At 36.5% G+C, this 23,086-nt stretch overlaps 1 protein-coding gene across 1 annotated transcript in view; it reads right to left on the reverse strand.

Moving 5' to 3' along the window:
• The window catches only part of KIAA1549L (KIAA1549 like), a 127,993-nt gene that overhangs the window by 39,789 nt on the left and 65,118 nt on the right, over positions 1-23,086 (reverse strand). Inside the window, exons 3-13 of the mRNA XM_063437303.1 lie at positions 21,511-22,083; positions 19,248-19,384; positions 16,553-16,766; positions 15,961-16,094; positions 11,875-12,037; positions 9,939-9,998; positions 6,617-6,768; positions 5,421-5,592; positions 2,973-3,136; positions 1,973-2,148; positions 1,353-1,480 (exon numbers count right to left, since the gene is read on the reverse strand). Coding sequence (XP_063293373.1) covers positions 1,353-1,480; positions 1,973-2,148; positions 2,973-3,136; positions 5,421-5,592; positions 6,617-6,768; positions 9,939-9,998; positions 11,875-12,037; positions 15,961-16,094; positions 16,553-16,766; positions 19,248-19,384; positions 21,511-22,083 — 2,073 coding nt within the window. The remainder of the gene's footprint in view (positions 1-1,352; positions 1,481-1,972; positions 2,149-2,972; positions 3,137-5,420; positions 5,593-6,616; positions 6,769-9,938; positions 9,999-11,874; positions 12,038-15,960; positions 16,095-16,552; positions 16,767-19,247; positions 19,385-21,510; positions 22,084-23,086) is intronic.

The raw sequence follows: 23,086 nt of genomic DNA on the forward strand, positions 1-23,086 counted from the left end.
ATTGTGTGTGTAGCATTGTGTGTGTGTGTGTATCAATACTGTATAGTGTGTGAAGTTATGTGTGTGTCGCAGTGTGTGTAGCAGTGTATTTGTGTGTGTATCAATACTGTATGGTGTGTGAAGTTATGTGTGTTTATGTAGCTTGGTGTGTGTTTAGCAATGTATGTGTGTGTAGCAGTGTGTGTGTGTGTGTGTATCAATACTGTATAGTTGTGAAGTTATGTGTGTGTCGCAGTGTGTGTAGCAGTGTATTTGTGTGTGTATCAGTACTGTATGGTGTGTGAAGTTATGTGTGTTTATGTAGCTGGGAGTGTGTTTAGCAATGTGTGTGTGTGTGTAGCAGTGTGTGTGTGTGTATCAATACTGTATAGTGTGTGAAGTTATGTGTGTGTCGCAGTGTGTGTAGCAGTGTATTTGTGTGTGTATCAGTACTGTATGGTGTGTGAAGTTATGTGTGTTTATGTAGCTGGGAGTGTGTTTAGCAATGTGTGTGTGTGTGTGTGTATCAATACTGTATAGTGTGTGAAGTTATGTGTGTGTCGCAGTGTGTGAAGCAGTGTATTTGTGTGTGTATCAGTACTGTATGGTGTGTGAAGTTATGTGTGTTTATGTAGCTGGGAGTGTGTTTAGCAATGTATGTGTGTGTAGCATTGTGTGTATAAGAGTGTGCGTATCAGAGAAGATGTATGTGTAGTTGGATATGTGTGTGTAACAGTGTGTAAGTGTTTATCATTGTGATTGTGCATTTATATGTTTAGCAGTGTGTTTATAGCATTGGGGGTGTCCAGCAGTGTGTATTGGGGTGTTTGTGTGTCTGACAGTGTGTATTTGTATCATTGTGTATTTGTCATTGTGTCTGTGAGTGTATATCTGTCTGTGTGTGTATCTCTCATGAGAGGGTCTGGAATTCATATCTGTATTGGGGCTGATGTGTACTATGGTCATTGCTGCCGCCCAGGAGTAGTGGGAGTTTGAGCGCAGGAATCATTTTTTGTGTATGTGTATTCAATTCTATTTCTATTAATCATTTCCTAGTTCCATGTTTCACTGTATGAAAATAAGGAGAGTTATTAGGTGGTTTTTTTTCTTTTTTACTCTTTTTACAGAAGAGATCTGCTTTTTGGCAAACTGCCCTCTCTTCTGGTTCTTAAAGGGTTAACTAAAGTAATGGTGACACTGCATTAAGCTCCTATTGAAGCAAAGTGTTTGTATAAAACTAACTGTCTGTCACCAAGTGCAAAGCAAAGCCTGGTACTGCGGGACACGTAGAGTTAACGCGCAGGCTCTGCAGCAGCTATCTGGCTGGGAATGATGTACAGAGCTGGAGGCTGATAGCAGGGATTGCTCCTCACCGTTCCGCTTGCACGCCTCGTCCTTTGTGACTCTGTGCTGAGCCATTACTTTCTGTGGCGTGCTCCTGTCTGAGCTGGCGTCCTCCGATTCGTTACTGATGACGGAACCATTCTCACAAGGCGAGCGGCTGCAGGTTACCATGGAAACACAGACAAGTGTTTAGCATCCTCCGAACAATTCACATAATGACAAACGCAAACAGCTTTGGGGGTTAGAGGGAATGGCTTGTGTGGACACAGTTTCCTATTGTTGCTCCCCCGCATACCCTTGAAAAATTACCATCAGAAACAGATTCATGAAAACTATATCAAAAGTGTTTTTCTTGTTAATCAAATGTATGTGTACATTGAATCTATGTGTTTAGTCTTACTTTGTCTCATTGCTGTTCAAGTGGCTGTCCACAAATCTTAAAGCATTAGATGGATAGTTAGATGGATAGTTAGATAGTTAGATGGATAGTTAGATAGTTAGATGGATAGTTAGATAGATAGTGCATTTAGTCAGCAATTAGTCAAAAATATTCAAAATAAATCTGTCTCTGTCTGTCTGTCCATCTATATCTATCTATCTATGTGATTTACGTTTTTGTTATATAATATTATTTTGTGTGGGTCAGTACCTTTTCCTTGTGTCTGAGGACTTGAGCATTTTTTCCGTACTTCCATCTTGGGTGCTGTCTCGTTCCTGAGACAGGTTCAGTGATGGGACCACGGTTTCTTGAGTGACAGGAAGTACATCGTCTTCTCCTCCTTGCTGGCCCAGGTGCTGCTTGGCATAATCAAAGCCTTGGACAGGCTAACAGGAGAATGAAAAGAAAGACGATTGCTTTTATTTTATTACAGAAATACAAAATGCAATATAAGAAATTGGATTAACAAATTCCCATAATAAAATACATTTTATTTCTATTTAAATAAAAAATGCTTAAAGAAAATATGATATCCTGAGTCAGGTCTACTCCACAAATGACGCCCATATGTTATGCTACTAGCAAAGTGAAAATTCATTTAGAATTAACAATCGCTCCTTGACGAACTTGGCATTTCATAGATAACCTCTAATAAAATTAGATTTTTAACTCCTTAATGACCAATAATATTTACAGCTATCGATACAATTTAATCTAGTCCCTAAAGACCTTACACAAGTGGAATGACCTGCTTGTTAAGCATTGATAGCTGTGTACATACTTGTCACCGTTAACCCAGATGACAGACAATTCGCAGTACGTGTCCTTAAGGGGTAAACAAGTTGGCTGTTTCATTTTATGTATAGGACCTCTAAATGCTGATTTGCTATGATGCAAATGACTTGTAAGGCGTTAATACAGTAAGTGAAGCACAGCATTCAATAGTACATGAATGTTTTATAACTGTGTAATACATGTTCCAACATATTCAAACTTGCAGTACAAATGGCAGGCACTAATTAAAGTTAATGATTAATCCACTATAACAATATTTTTGTAGGTGGTTATGGTATCTTCTTGGCACGCCATCTGTTGCGGGGAACAGTACATGACCATTCTCTAGAAGAGCTTACAATCTAGAGACGGGCAGCTATTATTTTAGCATTTTTAAGAATGTTTATGCTTGTTAATTGGGTAAAGGTTACATCACCTTGGTTCTTGGGGGCATATTGCTGATATTTTCTGATTTGAAGTCACTTTTGTTCTTTCTACAGAGAACGGCAGTGATGATGATGATGATCACCGTGACAACAGCGATGGGTGCCAGCACTGCAGCAATAATCCATAAATTATTTGGAGGATTTTTTATAACGGCTAAAAAAAAAAAAAAAAAGATCAAATAGATTATTATCAGAAAATTGCTTCCTGTATAAGTAAAAAGACGAGCAGGGCCTAATTTGCTTTGCTATTGTTAAATGTGTTTAAAATGTGTGTACATTTTGGGATATGAAAAGCAGTAAATTATATTTTGTAACAAGGGACAGTGAAACAAATCTAAGTTTGCATGAGAGTCACTTCGGAAACTGATTCCTTCCACCACCACCTCCCGCACCTTGTTTTGGATTCAGAGAATCAAACCTGGTAATCAGGAGAGATGAGCACGATGCACAACCTTCCACGCACGTGTAAACATGTTTCCGATGTGTGCTTTCGGTATCCGTGTTCTAACACACATAGAACTCTGAGAGTTCTGCAGGCCAAAGATCCAGAAAATATAACCTCTAATGATGTAAAATCACAGAAAGCAGAGGCGGTATATTTTCTGGTTTGTGGTTTGGAAACGATTCTGGTCATAGGGTTAGTTATTGACCTTGCCATTCCGCCTGTGGTTTGAGCTTTGATTTAGCACAGATCTCAGCCAAAGCATGGTCCGATTCAGAGGACAATTACTAGGAACCACAGTAGCAGTAAATTGTTTTACGTTTCACCCTTGCTGTCATCTGATTGGTCTTTCACCAGTCACAACTATTGTCAACAGGTTGAGTCTACTTGTTGACAACGCCCAATTGAGCAACATTCAACAGGAGCAGATCTGACAAAACGTGATTGCTTCATATTTAGAAAAATAGGTATTCCAAGGAAACTAATGTAACTTCTCCCATTGATTGAATTAATTCTTAGAGGCTTGAAACATAATTTTGAAGGTTTTACATTGATCATTTCTCATTACTCACGGTCAATAACTGCAGCAAATCACCAGTTTGTAGATCAAGTATAAGTGTTTATTATTGCGCTACATATAAAAAAAGGCCATCCATTGTTTAAATGCATTAAAGGTGCAGTAAAACCCTCTTTTAAAGGAGGGAGGGAATCAGTAATAATAACTGGCTTCACAGATGAAGCAGCATTTTAACAAGAACACTGCGAGAAACCTAATCTCAGTAACTCAACTTGACTAGAGAGGAAACAGGTCACTGCGCATGCATCAAAGCACATTAGCAAAAGAAGTGCTAATTAATGCTCCTCCATTGCATTCTCAATGACAGTGGTTTTTAACCCTTTTTTGTCAGGGACCCAATTTACGTACAGGGCAGGAAATATGGTCCTGGCCCAGTGACTCATTTGTTAAGCATATTAAAATTATTATTAAAATAAATACCCAACTTGGAAGCTCATCCCAGCATCAAAGGTATGTTCAGTGCAACGGGGGGGAAAAATTCTGCCACAGTAATCAACTTATTGTGAGCATGGAGCCTGATTAATATCATGTGTCCTCTCCCTCCAATCAAGACCCTAATGACATAGGAACCACTGCCCTACGGAGGTCTGAATTAATCAATAAACATGTGGCAAAAAGAAAGAAAGTCAAGGTGTCCAATTTAAAGACCCGTGTCAATGACTACACAAAATGTCTACCAAATATATCATAAAGTATCATGGAGATAATGCATTTTTAATGCAATTAGTATGATCACAATTCCTAACAAAATAAAATTGGCTTGTCTGTGCAATTTACTGTAAAATTAAACACAGATATCCACCAATTACTAGATGGGGCTATATATCAGGTGTAAAGGATGCGGCAAGCTAAAACCAACTTGCAAATCTGTAAAGGGACGCACTTTAGCTTACTGAAGAGCTTTATGTGTGAAGAGTGTGTCCTCAAGTGGAAGCAATTGCCCAGAGCACCTGCCTTGCAGACTTCTCATTGAGCTGCATTGGGAAGTCTGGGAGGGGTTGGAAGGGGAGGACTTGCAAAGGCTGCAGACGAGAGCGCTGTAGCTTTTGCAGCTGTTTTTAGATAAACCTCAATGTAAAAATGCATAATTAAATTCAGGCATGTTTTCATTTGGGGTATATCTACTAAACCGTGATGTATTTTTAATTTTTTTTATTTGGACAGTGGAGTGTTCTTTAACTAAAAAAATATCCTCTTAAATTTACTGTACTTTTTACAAATCAGCTATCTTTGCCTAAATGTTGGTCATTCGTTAGAGACTTCCCTAGGATTTTCATTCCGAATTAAATATTTGGATGGATGGTGGGTTTTAGGTTTATTAATCTCAGAAACAGTTTCTAATTGTTTCACTGTGTAGAAAATGCCAAAATAGAGCCAAATAAAATGATATGAGCATTAAGATACTAAAAAAATACTTACGTTCAGCTTGAACTCTTACGATGTAGCCCAAGGTGAGAGCCATAGTTTGAGGGTCGATGGTGCTCAGTTGCTTCGCAGCTACATTTCCCAGTATGGGAACTCCGTTGTTCAAAGCATAGTAAGTCAGTTCAGCTGGATTGCTAGATCCCGCTACACGTTGCATCTTCACCATCTGCAATGCAAGTTTAAAGATTCGACCAATCAGAGTGAATTGGGATGTTTAGGCCCTATTAACTAAATAGTCAGTGGTGGTGATTTCAAAACGTTAATTTAGAACAAAACACATGAGATACAAAAGATTCTCAAAGTGTTGTAGAGATTTGTAGCATCTCATATACTGTGACCTATATTTTGCAAGTCAGTTCATTGTTAATTTGCTTTTTGTTAAATGGACCCCTGTAACTTCCTTCTGACTCTCATACCCAGTTGGAGGATACCAAATAGATCACATTTCGAGGTGTTGAGAGTCTTAATTTCTAATACACGAGCAGTCTGAATATTTGTTTACAAATTTATATTTTATTTGTTTCATTTTAATAAGTTTAAAAGCTTTGAAACCAAACAGTCTATACCATGGCTAGGCAACCTTCGGCACTCCAGCTGCTGTAGTCCACAACATCTGGAGAGCAGAAGATTGCCTACCCCTGTTCTATAACAATGACAGAAAACCAATAGCATTAGTGCTATCCTGGACAGTCATAGGACTCACAGGTGGTATTTTGTGTCTATCTGGATGGTAGTCATCAAATCTGGTGACTTGAATACTCATTACGCTAGATGCAACATGCCATTGCTAGGTTTGGCTGACATCAGCAAAAACTGTAGCGGAAGGTAAGAAAAAAGCAGTAAAGTAGGATAAATCCTACTTGGAGGACAGACATACATCAGGAAAAGTCTGGGAGAGCAGAAGTGGACATTCTTTAATTGATGGTTTATTTTCTGCAGAAGACAAGGCAGTTCGACTCAAAAACATTCTATTCTTCCTATCAGTTATATGTTAAGTGGTCCAAATAGTGTTTACTCATATGTCTTCATTTGTTGACCTGGAAGACCTGGTAGGATCTCTGATTAGATCATAAATAAGGATCATCCTATTTCTCTGAGGAGTAGCACTCTAGTTTAATCCTAATACAAATATGTATATGTTTTGGATCAACTTGTAATGTAATTGTCTCAATAAATGTTGCATTGCTCACCTGAACCGTATAACTTCCTACGGTGGTTGCCCGTTTAAATCTTCTAGATTGTTGTCCAGATAATTGAAACAGTTTGGCCAGTCGCTCTTCCATTAACCTTGCAAAACTCTGGTTGTTAATTCCCAACAATGTGTCATCGACGCCAAGTATGACTGCAGATAAAATATTCATTTAATGTTGAGTGTTAAGTATCCCATAAAAAAGTAGCTAAATAATTAATTTTAGTACATATTCGTATATATATTCCTGCACATTATTTAACTCTTGAGAGAAACAACTCTTACAGTGACACACATTTATTAAACATTTATAACTATGGAGTAATGATCACTGTGTGATATCTTTGTTATTTATATGATGTGGGAGCAGGAACCTTAGCTAATTTCATTCAAATATTATTTTATATTTTATTGGAAGCTGAGAAAACCTCAACATTCGGTTCCAGCCCTAGGGTAACAGATTGACTGTCATATCATCTTTGCATACCTGCTCCTCACTAAGCTTCCTTCCTGATCTTCTCATCAGCAAGGCATTCCGAGACACATCAGACAACACACGGAGTGAGGTGCAGGCACACACAGTAGTTGTGATAACTCGTACATAAACTCAGTATGTATGGCGTGTGCAAGGGGCCAAGTTGCACTGCCAACTTGACCTCTTTATTCCACATTTGTCTACCTGCACATGTTTATTTAAAATGGGCTAACTCATTCTCTAGTTGAAGACAACGATTCTTAAAACTATAAATCTCTGTTTATCCCTGGTAGCCTCCAGAGGAATAATGCAGTATTTTGTACTTCATGCTTTATTTTTGCTGTTTTTGAGCATGAGATCGCCCAGAATAAGGTTAAAAACAGTGATTTGTATCGTATCATCTCTGTGAGATTTACAATTTTCTATAACATATCAAATGGAAATTACATAGAAGCACTCGGATTCCAGGGGGATACTGGAATGGAGCATCAGAGGAGTCACACTTGGAAGCCAAAAAGAATGTAAATTCTTGACTATGTGTCATGTAGGTGGGAATAAAAACTAAAGAACACCTCACTAGGTTATTTTAACTTCTAAGTGTCTCATTTACAAAGTTTAACTTATAAACTTATGAGTAGCTAGTAATATGAAAAGAAAAAAAAATACATTTTGGTTTGATGAGTAAGAATACATTTTCATCGTGGTTGCGTATTCAATAATTTAAATGCTTGAATTCTAGAGAATAAAAATTGGATGCACTCCCTAATGATTGGAGCTGCACAAGTTTATGGCCGGACCAGGAGATCGCAGTAATTTTATTTTTATTATATCTGCAGCCCTAGGCATTTGTTACCCATTCAGTTAAAACAGAATCTAGATTAAATGACTTGCAGATTTCAATGCACCATTATATGTTTGCTAGAGTTTAATATAAACATAGTTTAATATATCGATTGTTTCATATGCATTTACCAATATGTTTTATTATTTTGTTACGAAATTCGATACGTCATGCGTGTGAAATGTTTCTGGCATTTTACTAATAATAATTTAGATTTTTTTTTTTTTAGCAAAAGCTTCACAAAACCATTATGTGAAAAGACTCATGAATAATGAGAATTTTATTTTAGTAGAATGTAACTGCCAGATTTAATTTCTGTGCCACCCCCAGGTCAACCGTTATATATAGTGCTATAGAAATTGTAAAGAACATCTTAGTGGGATATTAGGAGCAAAAGTATATATTAAATGTAGTTAAAGGACCACTATAGGCACCCAGACTACTTCAGCTTAATGAAGTGGTCTGGGTGCCAGGCCCCTCTAGGATTAACCCTTTCTGCTGTAAACATAGCAGTTTCAAAGAAACTGATATGTTTACAAATGGGTTAATCCAGCCTCTAGTGGCTGTCTCATTGACAACCGCTAGAGGCGCTTACGCGATTCTCACTGTGATTTTCACAGTAAGAAGACGCCAGCGTCCATAGGAAAGCATTGAGAATGTTTTCCTATGAGACTGGCTGAATGCGCGCTCGGCTCATGCCGCGCATGCGCATTCAGCCGTTGACGGGAAAGGAGGAGGAGTGTCCCCAGCGCCGAGGGAGCCCGGCGCTGGAAAAAAGGCAAGGGATTAACCCCTTCCTCACTCTAGAGCCCAGCAGGAGGGGGACCATGAGGGTGAGGGGGACCCAAGGACCATATAGAGCCAGGAAAACGAGTATGTTTTCCTGGCACTATAGTGGTCCTTTAAGAAGAGGGGTGATAAAATAAAGTGCATGGGAGAGAATTAAAGAGGTAAAGAGTGTGAAAAGGTGGATAAATGAGTAAGGGAGATAAGATGCTCAAAAAGATGGTGTTTGTAAATAAAACAACAAAAAGATGCATTAGATGTAAGGCACCCATGCATATATCTACTTGTAAAAGTTGTTTTAATTACATTGTTACAGCACTTGAAAATGCTACCTGCAATATAAATATTTTTACTCAGAAAATGCCCTATACATGGTCCTATACATTTCACACATTTTGTTTACCACGAAACCCAGGCAACAGTGATTTTGTGTTATTTTTCTAAACGTTCCTGCTTGCAACGTGCATCGCACGTTGCAAGCAGGAAGCAGATTACTAAACGTAAGCAGATTATTTATCGATTCTTTACACATAATCCCAGATGATCGTTACTGGTTTGATTTTGAATAAATGAATATGTTTTTAGTTACTTTATCTTTATTCTGGCACTATAACCACTCCAATCATCTAAAGTAACCACTCTGCGTTCGTAGTGTCCATTTAGCGAACTTTAACTTCTTAATTTGACCTGAGACAAGAATTCTCCATCCGAGTCCTGTAGTCTAACAAAATGTCCCATTAAATAGTGCAGGGACACCCATGAATACACATTGCTCAAAAATGGACTAGTTTAGGCACCTAGTAACAGGGCAGATGAGATATGTGTCTCTTTTATCAAGTGTGCCTCCTGTGGTCATCCGTTGAAATGCAATGTAAAATATTCATGGTTTAATAATTAGTGAATAACAAATTGGGTGGGTGTGCAAATATTTACATTGTATATATTTACATTGATTAAAAATATTGCACTTTGTTTGGGTTGTTCCATTAAAAAAAAAATATATATATATATATGTAATGTTCTAAAACATTCTTCAAAAATGTATACAATTGCTATAAAATACTTTGTGGATTACTGTGAAGTTCTGTCAGGTGACATGGGCACTTTAAAAAGACTGTAGAGAAGCCAGTTTTAGTTAAATAAACAAATACGATTTAGAAAATGAAAAAAAAAAGCTAAACAAAAAGAGCAAACTAATAGAAAAAAGTAAAAATATTTTACCTGTGATCACCCAGCTATTTATTGTCGTTTCAGAAACATCAATACTTGGATAATATAATGCTGATGAAAAAAGAAAGAAAATATAATATATATTAATTAATACAAGTATTTTTAAAAAATACAAACACAATTTAAAAAAAAAAAAAATACAAGTATGTATCTGTCCTTTTTGAAAATAAAAAATATAACAAAATAACTGAATTTTTAATTTTACAAATCTGCATCTTCTGGGTGGACCAGGGAGTGATAGAGTCAATAGTTGCCCTCCCTTTTTTACCACAAGTAACATACATATTCCATAAATCAGAGGGTGTACGAAATATGTAATTCGGAAACTGTGAACGGTATCACACCTAAAGACGTAATTTATGTAGCTCTTGTACAGCAATGCAAAGAGATCTTATACGTGTATGTCCTGAAATATTGTGTATTGGCAGACTGACGAATATCTAGTGAATGTAGATAAAAGTTTGACCTGTACAGTTTCCCACCTGTAACGCCCTGCCCATAAATTTATAACGTTAACATATTTGATAGGTGGTCTAAAAGTTTTGTGCATTGGAAGTAAGCGTAAGATTTTGTAAATCGTGAATTAAGTGAGCTCAAATTAAATGATCACATGAAATTAAAATAAAATAAATTAACTACATGACTGGAGGGTATATCACTAGTTTTTCCAAGCTGAAGATAATTCAGACAGTTGAGTTATGCTCATTTTATTACAGGACTGCAAACCACATACAAGTGAAATTACAGTGGAAGACTTGATCGTAGAAATTACAGAATTAGGGAAACAGTAGGTAGTCAGTTCAGGATGCCTGTTCTGGCAAAGAATTAGGAGAATTATCGTCTCCAGTTGGTGTTCCAAGTTTGGACTCTCTGTGCTGTAGTGAATAAAGACTCTTGGGACTAAACATGAGTGGCTTGGAATGAGTATAAATATAAAAAAATTTCCCTGGAATTACAACAATCATTTGAACTCATCGTGGATCATAGCTAGCTGACAAAAGGAAGTATCGAACAAATTATCGACTTGATCGTTAACGTTACTTGGAGTACAAAATATTATTATAAATGACAGGATGTTTACATTGAATTTTGTTTCTTTGTTTCATTGACACCCTCGTGACTGTTTTTTTTTTTTTTTGTTGTTTTTTGTCTGTGGTGTGAATCATGGTTTTCAGAGTAGAAGTAATTATAGTATTGATTGAGAGATAAATGGTTTTGTTCCGTTGGTTAGAAAGTAATGAAGTTTAATGATGATACCTCTGCCAGGTCTATACCATCTGTAACAATCCTACAAGAATGTGATAGAATTAACCTCACCAACATGTTTAGAAATAAAGTGCAAGACCAAACGGGCAACATTTTATGCTACCTTTTTCATGGGAAGCCTGGATATAAGAAATGTTATCTTGTGTGTATGTATGTGCATAAGTATATACCTATCTATTTACTAAGTGTGTATGTTCACAATGTATGTATGTATGTATGACTATATCTATCTATTTATATACCAATCTATTTTTAAGAAAATATTCTTACATTTTATATATTCGTATATTTTTACATATGATTTTTTTTATATTTTATTATTTTTAACAAATTAAAATTAAACAGTTCAAATATAAGTTTATCCAAAAATATTTAAACCATTTGAAAAGTTTATCCAAAAATATTTAACTGCTGCTGTAGTAATGCAAGCAAATGTAAACTGAATACAGTCAACGCTGGACTATTATCAAGACCTTGACAAAACATTGGTCTGGAGTAAATTCCAGCTTACCAAGTCCCATCAGTGCTCTCCTTCACGTTTTATAACAAATATTTTATACAGTATAACTTGGCTGCCAGGATGTGAATTCTTTATAGCAAATACCAAATGACTGCTATCAAAACAATGAGAAAATTAACATCAGTACTTATTAGAGCTTACGTTCTGCGATGATTAAAGGGGGGTCTCCCAGATAGTAGCCGACTACCTCTCCGGTCAATACGTTTAGGAGGTTACTGGATGTTGTGCCTTCCAGTAGTTGGCTACCATTGCTCACGACATAGATCAGGGTTAAGATCTGGTTAGTTTGTGACGTACTCAGAATCTGGCAGGAAAAATAAAAGTAAAAATTAGAAATGGACTATAAATCAAATTCTTTATAGTTTAAGAGATTACATCTTTTTTTCTCTATGAGAAATATTTTTCAAATAGTCACACAAAACATTATTAGGGAAAGGTTTCCCTAACTGATGGTCACAGAAGACGAAAATTACATTCTTTGATATAATAGAAATTACATTCTTTATAATAATAATAATAATAATAATAATAATAATAATATAATAGAATTTTGCAAAATAAAAAAAATAACAGTTGCAAAACTTAAAGAATTCTGAAAATAAAAAAAGCCTCAAAAAATTAAAATCATGCAGGTTTTAAGTGTTTTTCTCATTTTTAAGAAGAATTTTTACTCATCACTACATTAGACGATGCTGTTAGGTATGAAAAGAAGGAATAAGGGTGCGCCTAAAACAAGTGGAAAAAAAGTTGATAAAATGTTAAAACGAAACAAAATATACTCACGGTATATAGAGCAGACGTACGGGATGGCGTATGGGTGGTATAATGCATATAGAAACTTTTTTTATATAATCTAAGTGTTATTAAAGGAATATTTGGCCATTATACATTTGTTTGCCACATTCCTCTTTTCACCACAGTATTATAATATTTGTTATTTTATTATATGTAAGTTTATTTTATGCAGACCTAACTACTACTGCTTTTTCACCATATTGGAGTACCAAGAATCCTAAGGTGGGGATTATACCACCCATACGCCATCCACCGAGCAGTACGTCTGCTCTATATACCGTGAGTATATTTTGTTTCGTTTTAACATTTTATCAATTATACAGTGAGCACTATATTTTTTATCCTTTTATCCCGAGTTGGACCACTCCGCCAAATTATTTTATTAAAGGACTAAAGAGGAGCACCATATATCCTTGAGTGGGGATTATTCCACTTCGTGCTATCCATACCAGAGCTGGATTTAAGCTCTGAATATTGTGAGTAGTTCTACTATTATCTACACAATATTTAACTTTTGTTCATACTACACCATTGGAGTTTTTCTTTCTCTTCTGTTTTTTCCACATATCCATTTTCAAGATACGGATATACATCTGGGACTCTACATACCTTTTAATGTACTACTAGGACCACCACCTGCATATTTGGACATTTTATATTTGGACTATTAGGTACCGCTGCTATAATATATATTTTATATACTATTTTTATTTCCACTTGTTTTAGGCGCACCCTTATTCCTTCTTTTCTTTCCATTGTATTCCAAGGGGTTTAGAGGGGATTCCCCTTTTTTATTGGTGTGCTGCCTTGTTATCATATTCACTGGTCTCCTATCAGCGCTGAACCTCTTTCCTGATCTCGATGCTGTTAGGTATCAACTGTTTTCCTAAATTGCACATGAATATTGGACTACCAAATATTTTTTGAGACCCAGTAGAATCAGCATTTCTTTTGTTTCTGCATGCATATAATTTAAGCTAATAATAATAATATAAGTTAAGTATATTGCTGTGGAAAATGCAAAATTCTAAATTGACCTTTTTGGGGATGTGCAATATAAAGGCACTTTTCTTTATACAAAAATAACCAAGCGTAATGTGTCTGCAAACACGAATTAAAATGTTAAATAATTACCTTCTCACATAAACTGAAAAAGGAATACAAACATCTCTATCTTTTATAACAAAGTTAAGGTTAATTGATTGATACCTTAACTTCCAAATATTTAAGAATAATGGCAGACATATATACCGGTATATATAAAAAGAAAACTTGCTAAATAAATGTAACATTTTTTGTGACAATTTCAAGGTAATTCACTAAAGTGAGAATAATCATGAACTTAATGTGAATTTGACATTTTAGACCAAAGCCGTGCCTAACACTGATACTAGGAGCCGGGATATGACATCACTTGGCATCACCTCAAAGAAGAAGGAAGTTTCCTGGGAAGACTGCACTGTGAGTACCCTCCACACACATGCGTGCACACACACACAGACACAGACACGCGTGCACACACACACAGACACACACACACACAAATAAAAAAATTAGTGATTTGCACCGCTGTTTTTTGGAGGTAGGGGGGGACTGTTTAAGGGGCAATACATGGTTACTATAACAGATCGTTCAATTGCTCTGTCACATACTCTGAATAAAGAATAATCCTGGTATATCAATCTATAAAAACACAAAGAATTTGATAAACACTGGTGTGTTTAAATCTATTTAAGGATAATTATTCTGATGACATGTCATCACAGTAATTGCATTCCTGCCTTGCACCTGTTCAGGGCTGGCAATTAGTTTTTTTGGTTTTTTTCTATAACATTTTGATTGCTTTAGGAAACAGTAGTCCTTTGTGAATGGGCCGCACCACTGATCATCTAAGTGCAGGCGGTTTACTGAATGTGTTGGTGACATCTCACTCCTTAGCATGCTGTTTGACAAAATATCAAAATATAGACAGTAAATAAGGACCAGTAATCAAAACTTAATGGCTGATTGTAGTGTGAAACCACTTTGATTAAAAAAAAAAAAAACACATACAGAATTATTTCAAGCTCCAGTCGTTTTTTTTGTAAGTTAACTTGGGAATGAAAGCACCATAGGAACTGATGCAAATAGAGTTTGCTCTCATGTTCTTTCGTAGCAGACTGAATACATATAGCATCCCTATTTACGGTTCCATTAGGGCTTTCAGAGTTAGTGGATGTGCAATCTCTCAGAACACTGGCATAATACAAAATAACAAAAAGATAAAATATGTTAAAAAAAAATTAAAAGTCAATATACCTTTTCATTTTTATGACTATAATGATTCAGTGATTTTATTTTTAATATCATTTTATATTTCCATTTACCATACCTGCCTTGTGCTTACAGTATATTTCTCAGCACGCACCTGGCTGTCTGTGTCGCTATCTCACTTTTGTCCCTCTTTCCCCTTTTCACTTGCGTCTCCCACTCTTACTCTATAGCCTGCTTCTGTGCCTCCTGTGATACCCTATGTTCTCACTATGTCCCTCAAGCATCCTCGCTTGTCCCTTTAATTTCTTCTTCAATCTTGTGTCCTCCTAAAACCTGTAAGGATTGAGTCGATATAGTTGTGATGACATTGTCTGATAAGTACTTTTGTCCTGTCAGCCCAGGTCCTCAAAGTGTCTGTTATGGCATGCTTTCATGACGTTGCAACAGTGAAAGACATACCACATATGAGCACTATACATAAACCTCCTATACTTACCCAAATATTAAATATTATAAGGAAGGGTCATAGAGGTTCCATATTTCCTTTGTTGACTTCTGCTTACAATTTAGTATAATTTGATATATCATTCTAGTGATTGCTTGTGCACGTCTAGTGGTCACCTCTGTCAATCTAGTGACGTTCTCTGTTTGTCTATTGTCTGTCTGTCCGTAGTTCTTTTCTGTGGAGCTCATTGAGTTGTGTAGTGTGGATTAACAATGTATCTACATCGAACGTACAGTGGTACAGTGTAGCATGACACCGTGAGCCAGGTTTGGCATTGTTATCTGTATAGGCTGGGCAGTAATTCTAACATACTGCTTTGATTAATGTATATTTATATTTTATGACAAGTTCATTGGTTCTAAAGTCATTTGCTGCACAAAAGCACAAAATTCTCGCTGATCTCTTCCACCTGCAGAGAGTTTAATCAGGAATTCTACCGCGGAACATAACAGGTGCAACAACAGCAAGAACGGTCCACTGCCAGCGATCCTTGAATGACTGCCCAGTGTTACAGTAAGACACAGTAGTAGCTATTAAATGCAACATTGTGATTGAGGCCTAAATCTCAACCTGGGAAGAGGAGAATGGGGAAACAGAAGTAATCTAAACAGTAGACCCCCAGCTGTTTTACAACTACAATTTCCAGGGAGCTTTGCTAGTTTTGAAGAGCTTACCTGCACAGTGAGGTTGCTATTCTTTCCAGTTTCAGTGATCTCTGCCTTCTCAAACGCAACCATCAATTTTCCTTCCATACTTTGTACATAGCTGCAAGTTTGGATATTTCCGATAGGACCCATTAACTTTAGAACTAAAACAAAAACACAATAAGTCGTTAATATAAATAAATAACTATTTCCCTTAATACACTTTTCACCATTTTTTTTTACATGATTTTATTTTTAGGGCTAGGGTTGGGGGTTGGGGTTAGGATTAGCATTCAGACTATGTCCCCTTTAATTTTAGGACATCACTGGGGCACAAAAGTCCGCTGAGATTGGTGGGAGGTACAGAGAAATGGCAACCATTGTCACCATTAATTCAGTCAATCTTCCCATAAAAATATATCAATTGAACAGCTGGGGAGAAAGAACTGGGCTGTTTCTGACTCCCCCGTTCCTCTACCAACATACATTTCACCAACAGGAAAAGGTAGAATTTAAATGGAGGCAGTTGTAAATAGCAAAATATTGATAATACTAAACAGTAAATTCTGTTGATGGATGGAAACAGCTATGTAGATCAGATCGGTATAATGTGTGCACCTGCCTGTTTTTAACTGGTAATTATATCCTGGTACCGGCTCCCATTGAACAGCTAATACCGGAACTGACTGAAGACTTGGAATGTGATGGTTCAGATTGTCCCTAAACGTGGTGGTGTTAGCCACAAGAATATCCACGATGACGGACGGAACATAAACCGAAGAATTCACTAAGATGGAATACCCCACAGTAACATTGTTTGATTGTTGACTGTCCATCTGAAAAAAATAAAGAGCAAATCACACATTAACATTTTGCTCCAGTGCAATGTCCACCTTGAAAAATATCTCATAGAGTAGACTTTACCAGATTATCAACCACTCATCAAAAAACATTTACTGTTCGATCCATTAGTGATATCCCATGAGTGCGGTCCACAAGGCTTACTGTTAGATTCCATGTATTTTAACTGGTGTTGTGGTTACCCACAGATATAAATATTGAACCTTCTAAAATAGTTCTAAAATTTCATGATCTCTATCCAGGTCAGAAAGTCACTGAAACAGCTAAAAACATCTGTAAATAACTGGATCCTCATATCAATGAGAATAAGTAACTAGAGTCGTTTATAAGGAAGCACTTTTACTATGAAGAATACATTGAGAGTTCTCACGTTTAACTTTGAACAATAGACAATAAAAAGGTTAATGGTAGTTAGAGTAAAAGTTCGATGTATGATAATGGCCCTAACTGACTTTTTTCGATAACTTTTAAAATGATCCAATATCTTTGGATACATTTAAAAAATATATATTTTTCAAACTATCAAAAAATTATCATATATATATATATAAAAAATATTCAGATATTTTTCAAAATGATAAACTATTTTAAAAATGGTTTATTCAAAAAGTATTAAATCATTTGAAGAGCTTATCCAAAAATATTAGAACAAGGATAATGTGGGATATTGTCAGAAATCGTAGCCTGTTGGGAGATTTCAGATAATTTGGGGACTTTAGAAAAGCGGTTATGAACTTGGTAAGAAAAGTAATTTGCGTGTCTGAATTTAGGCATTTAGAGTTTTAATTCATAATGATGAGGGATGCAGTTAAATTAGAGAACAAAGCAGCTTTGTGATTAACGCAGAGTGCTGAGGTTTCTGAGACAGATATATGGCTCAGATGCATCAAATATTAACCCATAATCGTTTGTTTCACAATCCATATTGCCATCAGGAAATTAGACTTGATTTATGTCTGAAAATGACACACAGAACAAAGATTGGATGATAGTTTGTCAATACTGATGCTAGATGACTGGACTCTCACTACATACCAATATAATTCTAAAAAATGACTGGGGTTTATTAGATTAATAAAATAATTTATCATATTATTTTGTAATTTTTCGTTTATGCAATTTTAATTTTGTCCCTTAAACCACTGAGAGGGTTTTGCAAGGTATAATAAAAAGTTTACTTTAGGAGACAAAATAAATGTAAAATGCTGAATTGCAAAAGCAAATATTAAAGGACCTCTAAAGTAACCCAGAAAACTTCATCTCAGTGGTCCTGTTCATTTTACCTCTTTCATGTGAAACATTGCCATTTTTGTTAATTCAGCAATGTTGACATGGAAGGGTTAACTGCACCACTAGAGGCTGTCTTCTAGACGACCACTAGAGGCATTTCCGCCTACAAAGACAATCTGGTTAAACTCTGCTATTCAATCAGATGGTCTCAAAGACAACATTTGATTGTCTCAGCCATGCATGCGCACAAGCCTCCCAATGTTTCTCTGTAGAGAAATATTGGATTGGCTGAGATCATCAATCTTGCTCCCAGTGTTTATGCACAATATGGCACAGAGTACATCTATCTAATTTGGCTTTCTCTTTTTCTTAATAGAACCAGAGGTAACTTATTACACCTCATAATTCTGGTAAACAGTCGTATAGGTTATTGAACATGTATGATTAATACAGTGAAGATCTGAGCATGAGCCTTGGACAAATCTCATTCAGTGAAGCTGATCAAGTGTTGAAGAAACCGGTTGAGAATTTGCCTGAGTTTGGTGAGTCCTGCACGTCACCTACCACAAAGTAAGCTCTAGTACAGTGATGGCTAACCTTGACACCATAAATTGTTTCTGGACTACATTTCCCATGATGCTCAGCTAGCTTTTAGAGTCTAAAAGACTACATTTCTCATGATGCTCAGCTAGCTTTTAGAGTCTAAAAGCTAGCTGAGCATCATGGGAAATGTAGTCCAGAAACAATTTATGGTGTCAAGGTTAGCCATCACTGCTCTAGTATACGCAAATATATTTATTACAGTATGGATGTTCATGAATGGGAAGTTACTTTAAAAAGAATTTAAAATTTTAGGTCATTGAAAAAAATATTGGCTATAATTGTCAAAAATTGTAATTTCACCTGGAATTCTCTTTGCATTTACAACAATGCCTACATTATTGAATTAGCCTGTTTCAAAAACGGTAGAAGCAACAGACTGAGCACTATATCAGATTCTTTGTGAACATAAGACTTCAAAAAGTTTGATTTTAGTGTAACTGAAATACAAGCTATTTTTGAACCCATCTGGAGTTGAAGGGATAAGGACGCAGACTTTTCACAAGTTTGTACAGGTTTCCAAACATTTTTTCACATATCCATTGGTGTCTATGTATTGCTCAGTATTGTATTAAATGTATATATGATTATATTAGCTGGAGAAATGCCCCAGGCTCGTTACTTACATTTAGCGTCGTGCTGTTTACCAATACTTGTATTGGTAGATTCAAAACTAGATACAAAGTCTGATTTATGGCATCTGTCAGATTCTTCACAACAATCTCTTTTTCTGCAACGTTCAACTGCTGCGACAGAGTAAGAACTGAGCGACAAGATGGACAAGAGAGGAATTTTAGAATTAAACCAAAATTAAAAATGCAAATGATACAGTTTTCTTATAGATAAACAAAACATCAGGTTTTTTTCACTGTTGAAGACTACAACTCTTGGCGAAGCATAACAACCTCGGATACGCATTGCCAAAGGAAATGAGAGCCTGGAGCAGTTTAGGAACATCACAGGAGCATTATGTTCCCTTTTCTGCAGTGAATTGCAAGAAGTAACAAGAAAAGGCCCAACATAGCCTGGAAATAACAGTAAAGGTACAGATAATTTGCTCCCTCCACTGTGTCATCAGACATAAGCTTTCCGTTACAAGGAATGATAGGAAGCAGGGTTCACAGCACTTTCAATGTAAACAGATACTGGTGTATAGGTCATGTCCCTGCAGCCTCACTACGCTGTCATTTAGGAGTCAAATCACTTTTGTTTCTGTTTATGCAGCCCTAGCCAAACCTCCAATGACTGTGACTCATTCAGCCTACATGAATAAATGACTTAATTTTCAGTCAGATCTTACAGCACAGTGTGTTTACTTTAGACGGTTTTCTATCCTGCTCTATTAATTTAACTTTAAACATACCCGCAGGAGGATCCTGAGGGCTCTAGCAAACAATTAACAGAGCAAGAGATACAACATTCTAAATTAAACAGAATGTGCAATAAATAAAGTTTAAAATTAGATCTCATTTTACAGGAATACTGTGTAGGTTACGCGCAGGGATGTGTGACTAGGGCTGTATACACATAATGTTTAACTCCTAAATATCATAGAATTGAGCAGTGAGACTGCAGGGGCATGAGCTATACATCAAAGCCACTTCATTAAGCTAAAGTAGTTTTGGTGCTTAGTATCCCGTTAAGATAGATTCATGAGAGTGATAGGATTAGTGAAGGAGTCACTAAAGGACCCCACTGTCTGGTTCTGCAACTATCTCTTGGCTAAGCATCGTAGGATTTATAATCCACAGCAGCTCAATATGCCCATGTAAACATTGCTGTTCATCTACATACCTGTGTGACTACAATTCCCATTATCGTCAGCTAGCTACTGATACAAAATGACAGTTAGAGAGACTAAAATTCTGAAGGATGACCAGGCACAACAGGACTGGTAGTCCAACAATCTCTGAAAAGGCAGCAGGTTGTCTGACGATGACGTGCAGTGCCAGAAACATAAATAACAATATTCTGTAGTACATGTGTTTAAATAATTGCTGTTCAGTTCACTGATTATGCCACACGATTTATGAACAATATTATTTAGTTTCTAATTGCCTTGACACGTGTAATTCTATCTAGGTCAGAATCTCTGCATTAGGAAGATCGCTGAAATCTGTGACATGTTTCTCATGTACTGGGAGCAATGTATATAGAATTATAATGTTTGAATCAATCTGCTGCATATTCACTAGAACAGATACAGTACATAAAAATACATTAACACACAAGGCCATCGTTTGCTGTAAACATTTCAACATAGAGAATGAAAACTGATACATTTAATATACTATTACTGTATTGCTAACGCGGAGGTGAAGTATCAGTTTTCTTCATATATGGACCTTATTGGTAGCAGACACTCAGCAAATCAATTTTATCTAAATTTTAAAGAAACTGACATTTGTAATGTTGAAATAGAATGAGCGGGAGCCAGGCCACTGGTAACTTGGGGACCCATGGTTTTAGTCAAAACACTCAAAAACCATTTGGCACAGAACCAACATATGTAGTCTACTTACACCATAATAATGGCAATAGCATGTAGTGGTTATGGTGCTTTGACAGCTTCTTCAGCTCATTACAAGTCATGTTTAATGTTTTCCTTAAGGAAAAAAATCAAAAATCCTTATCTGAGATCTATGGAGGAAACTGTGGTCTTGAGAATCCATTGTGATTTTGTACTCATTCATAACAGTACACTAGTGACATGGCTCTCGCTAATGAAACCACCGAAGACATCACTCAGAATCAGAAAGTGAGACAATAAACTCACTAAGCAATATTGACTTAATACCAAATTTATACTAGTGTGTAACGGCTTTCAACTATTACCCTTGTATCCTAACAAAACTCAGTATGTGATTTTCAGATCATCAATGAACTTACCCGTTTTTACCATAGTGTATGATGAGATTTTGCACTCCAAGGGAGAAGGCGTCATTGTCACTATAGTAGGTGCTGTTGTGGGAACTGTGCTATAAATGGCTGTTGCATTTGTTACAGTTGTTACAGATGCCATTGTCTTTGTAGTTGTTCTTGTAGAAGTTGACGGTGGAGTGGTGGTTACCACAAGCATTGGTGATGTTTTGATAGTGTCGGGATTTGTGGGTTTTACAGTTGCAGATAATGGTGTACTAGGTGCATGTGTTGACAAAGACAAAGTTGGTATCATTGTGGTTTGTGATCCTAACGTTGAAAGGAATGAGGTGTGGGTACTTGTTGGTGTGATCAATGTGGTTTCATTAACTGATATTAAAGTATGAGCCTTAGTAGTTGTCTTAGCAAGAGTGGTGGTTAGCAATGTACTTAACATTAAAGAGGGCACATAAGTTGATGTGGGGATAGTGTGAGTTTCAAGAGAGGCAGAAGTTTGCATCATTGATATGGTACTCAAGTTTTGAGTTGTATTTTCAGTAGGAGAAACTGCTGGTAATTCACCTGTAGGTAACGAAGCTGAAACTGTAAAAAGAGAATCAGACATACTTGTTGGAATGATTTCTGCAGTTCGAGGTATGGATGATGAACGAGTGGGAGAGTATGAGGTTGATGACAAATGACTCGTGGTGTGAAATGTGGGATTTACAGAGACCTCTGTGGTACTTCCATTAACTTGCCCCATTTCTAAAGTAGTTATAGTGTGTTCTGTGTGGGTTGAAGGCCCTGAGTTTGCAGTGGCATCTATATTCACTGTTGTACCAGACAATGGGTGTGAATCTGTATTTAAACTGACATTGGATGTCAATGTGGTTGTTGTGGGTATATCAGAGGATATTTCATTGCTGGTGTTAAATGTGTAATGTGAAGTAGCCACAGAAAAGGATGTCATATTAGATTCTACAGAGGATGTTGTTTGAGAGTTTTGAGTTTGAGCAGACATTGTTTGAGATAACAATGAAGTAAATTCTGAATCTAATCTCTCAGTACTTCCTAGACTAGTCTGGTTTGCAGAGTGTGTGTATGTTGGGCCTGGTGGTGCTGTGGATGAATCTCCAGAAGTGTGCAGAGACTCCTGAGGATGGTCAGATGTTATTTGAGATGAATCAAGGCCTGTTCTGTCAGAACTAACCATACTAGTATGAGACACAACTGTTGATAGACTAAGTGCTGTTGTTGGTGCTAGTGAGGATATTTCATTGCTGGTGTTAAATGTGTAATGTGAAGTAGTCACAGAAATGGATGTCATATTGGATTCTACAGAGGATGTTGTTTGAGAGTTTTGAGTTTGAGTAGACATTGTTTGAGATAACAATGAAGTAAATTCTGTATCTAATCTCTCAGTACTTCCTAGACTAGTCTGGTTTTGAAAGTGTGTGTATGTTGGGCCTGGTGGTGCTGTGGATGAATCTCCAGATGATATTCCACTTGTGGGAGAAACCGACAGATCTGAAGTAGATGATAAATTGGAGTCCGTTGGAGAAGTGTGCAGAGACTCCTGAGGATGGTCAGATGTTGTTTGAGATGA

This window comes from Pelobates fuscus, chromosome 12 (assembly GCF_036172605.1).
Source record: "Pelobates fuscus isolate aPelFus1 chromosome 12, aPelFus1.pri, whole genome shotgun sequence".
NCBI classification, from domain to species: Eukaryota; Metazoa; Chordata; class Amphibia; order Anura; family Pelobatidae; genus Pelobates; species Pelobates fuscus.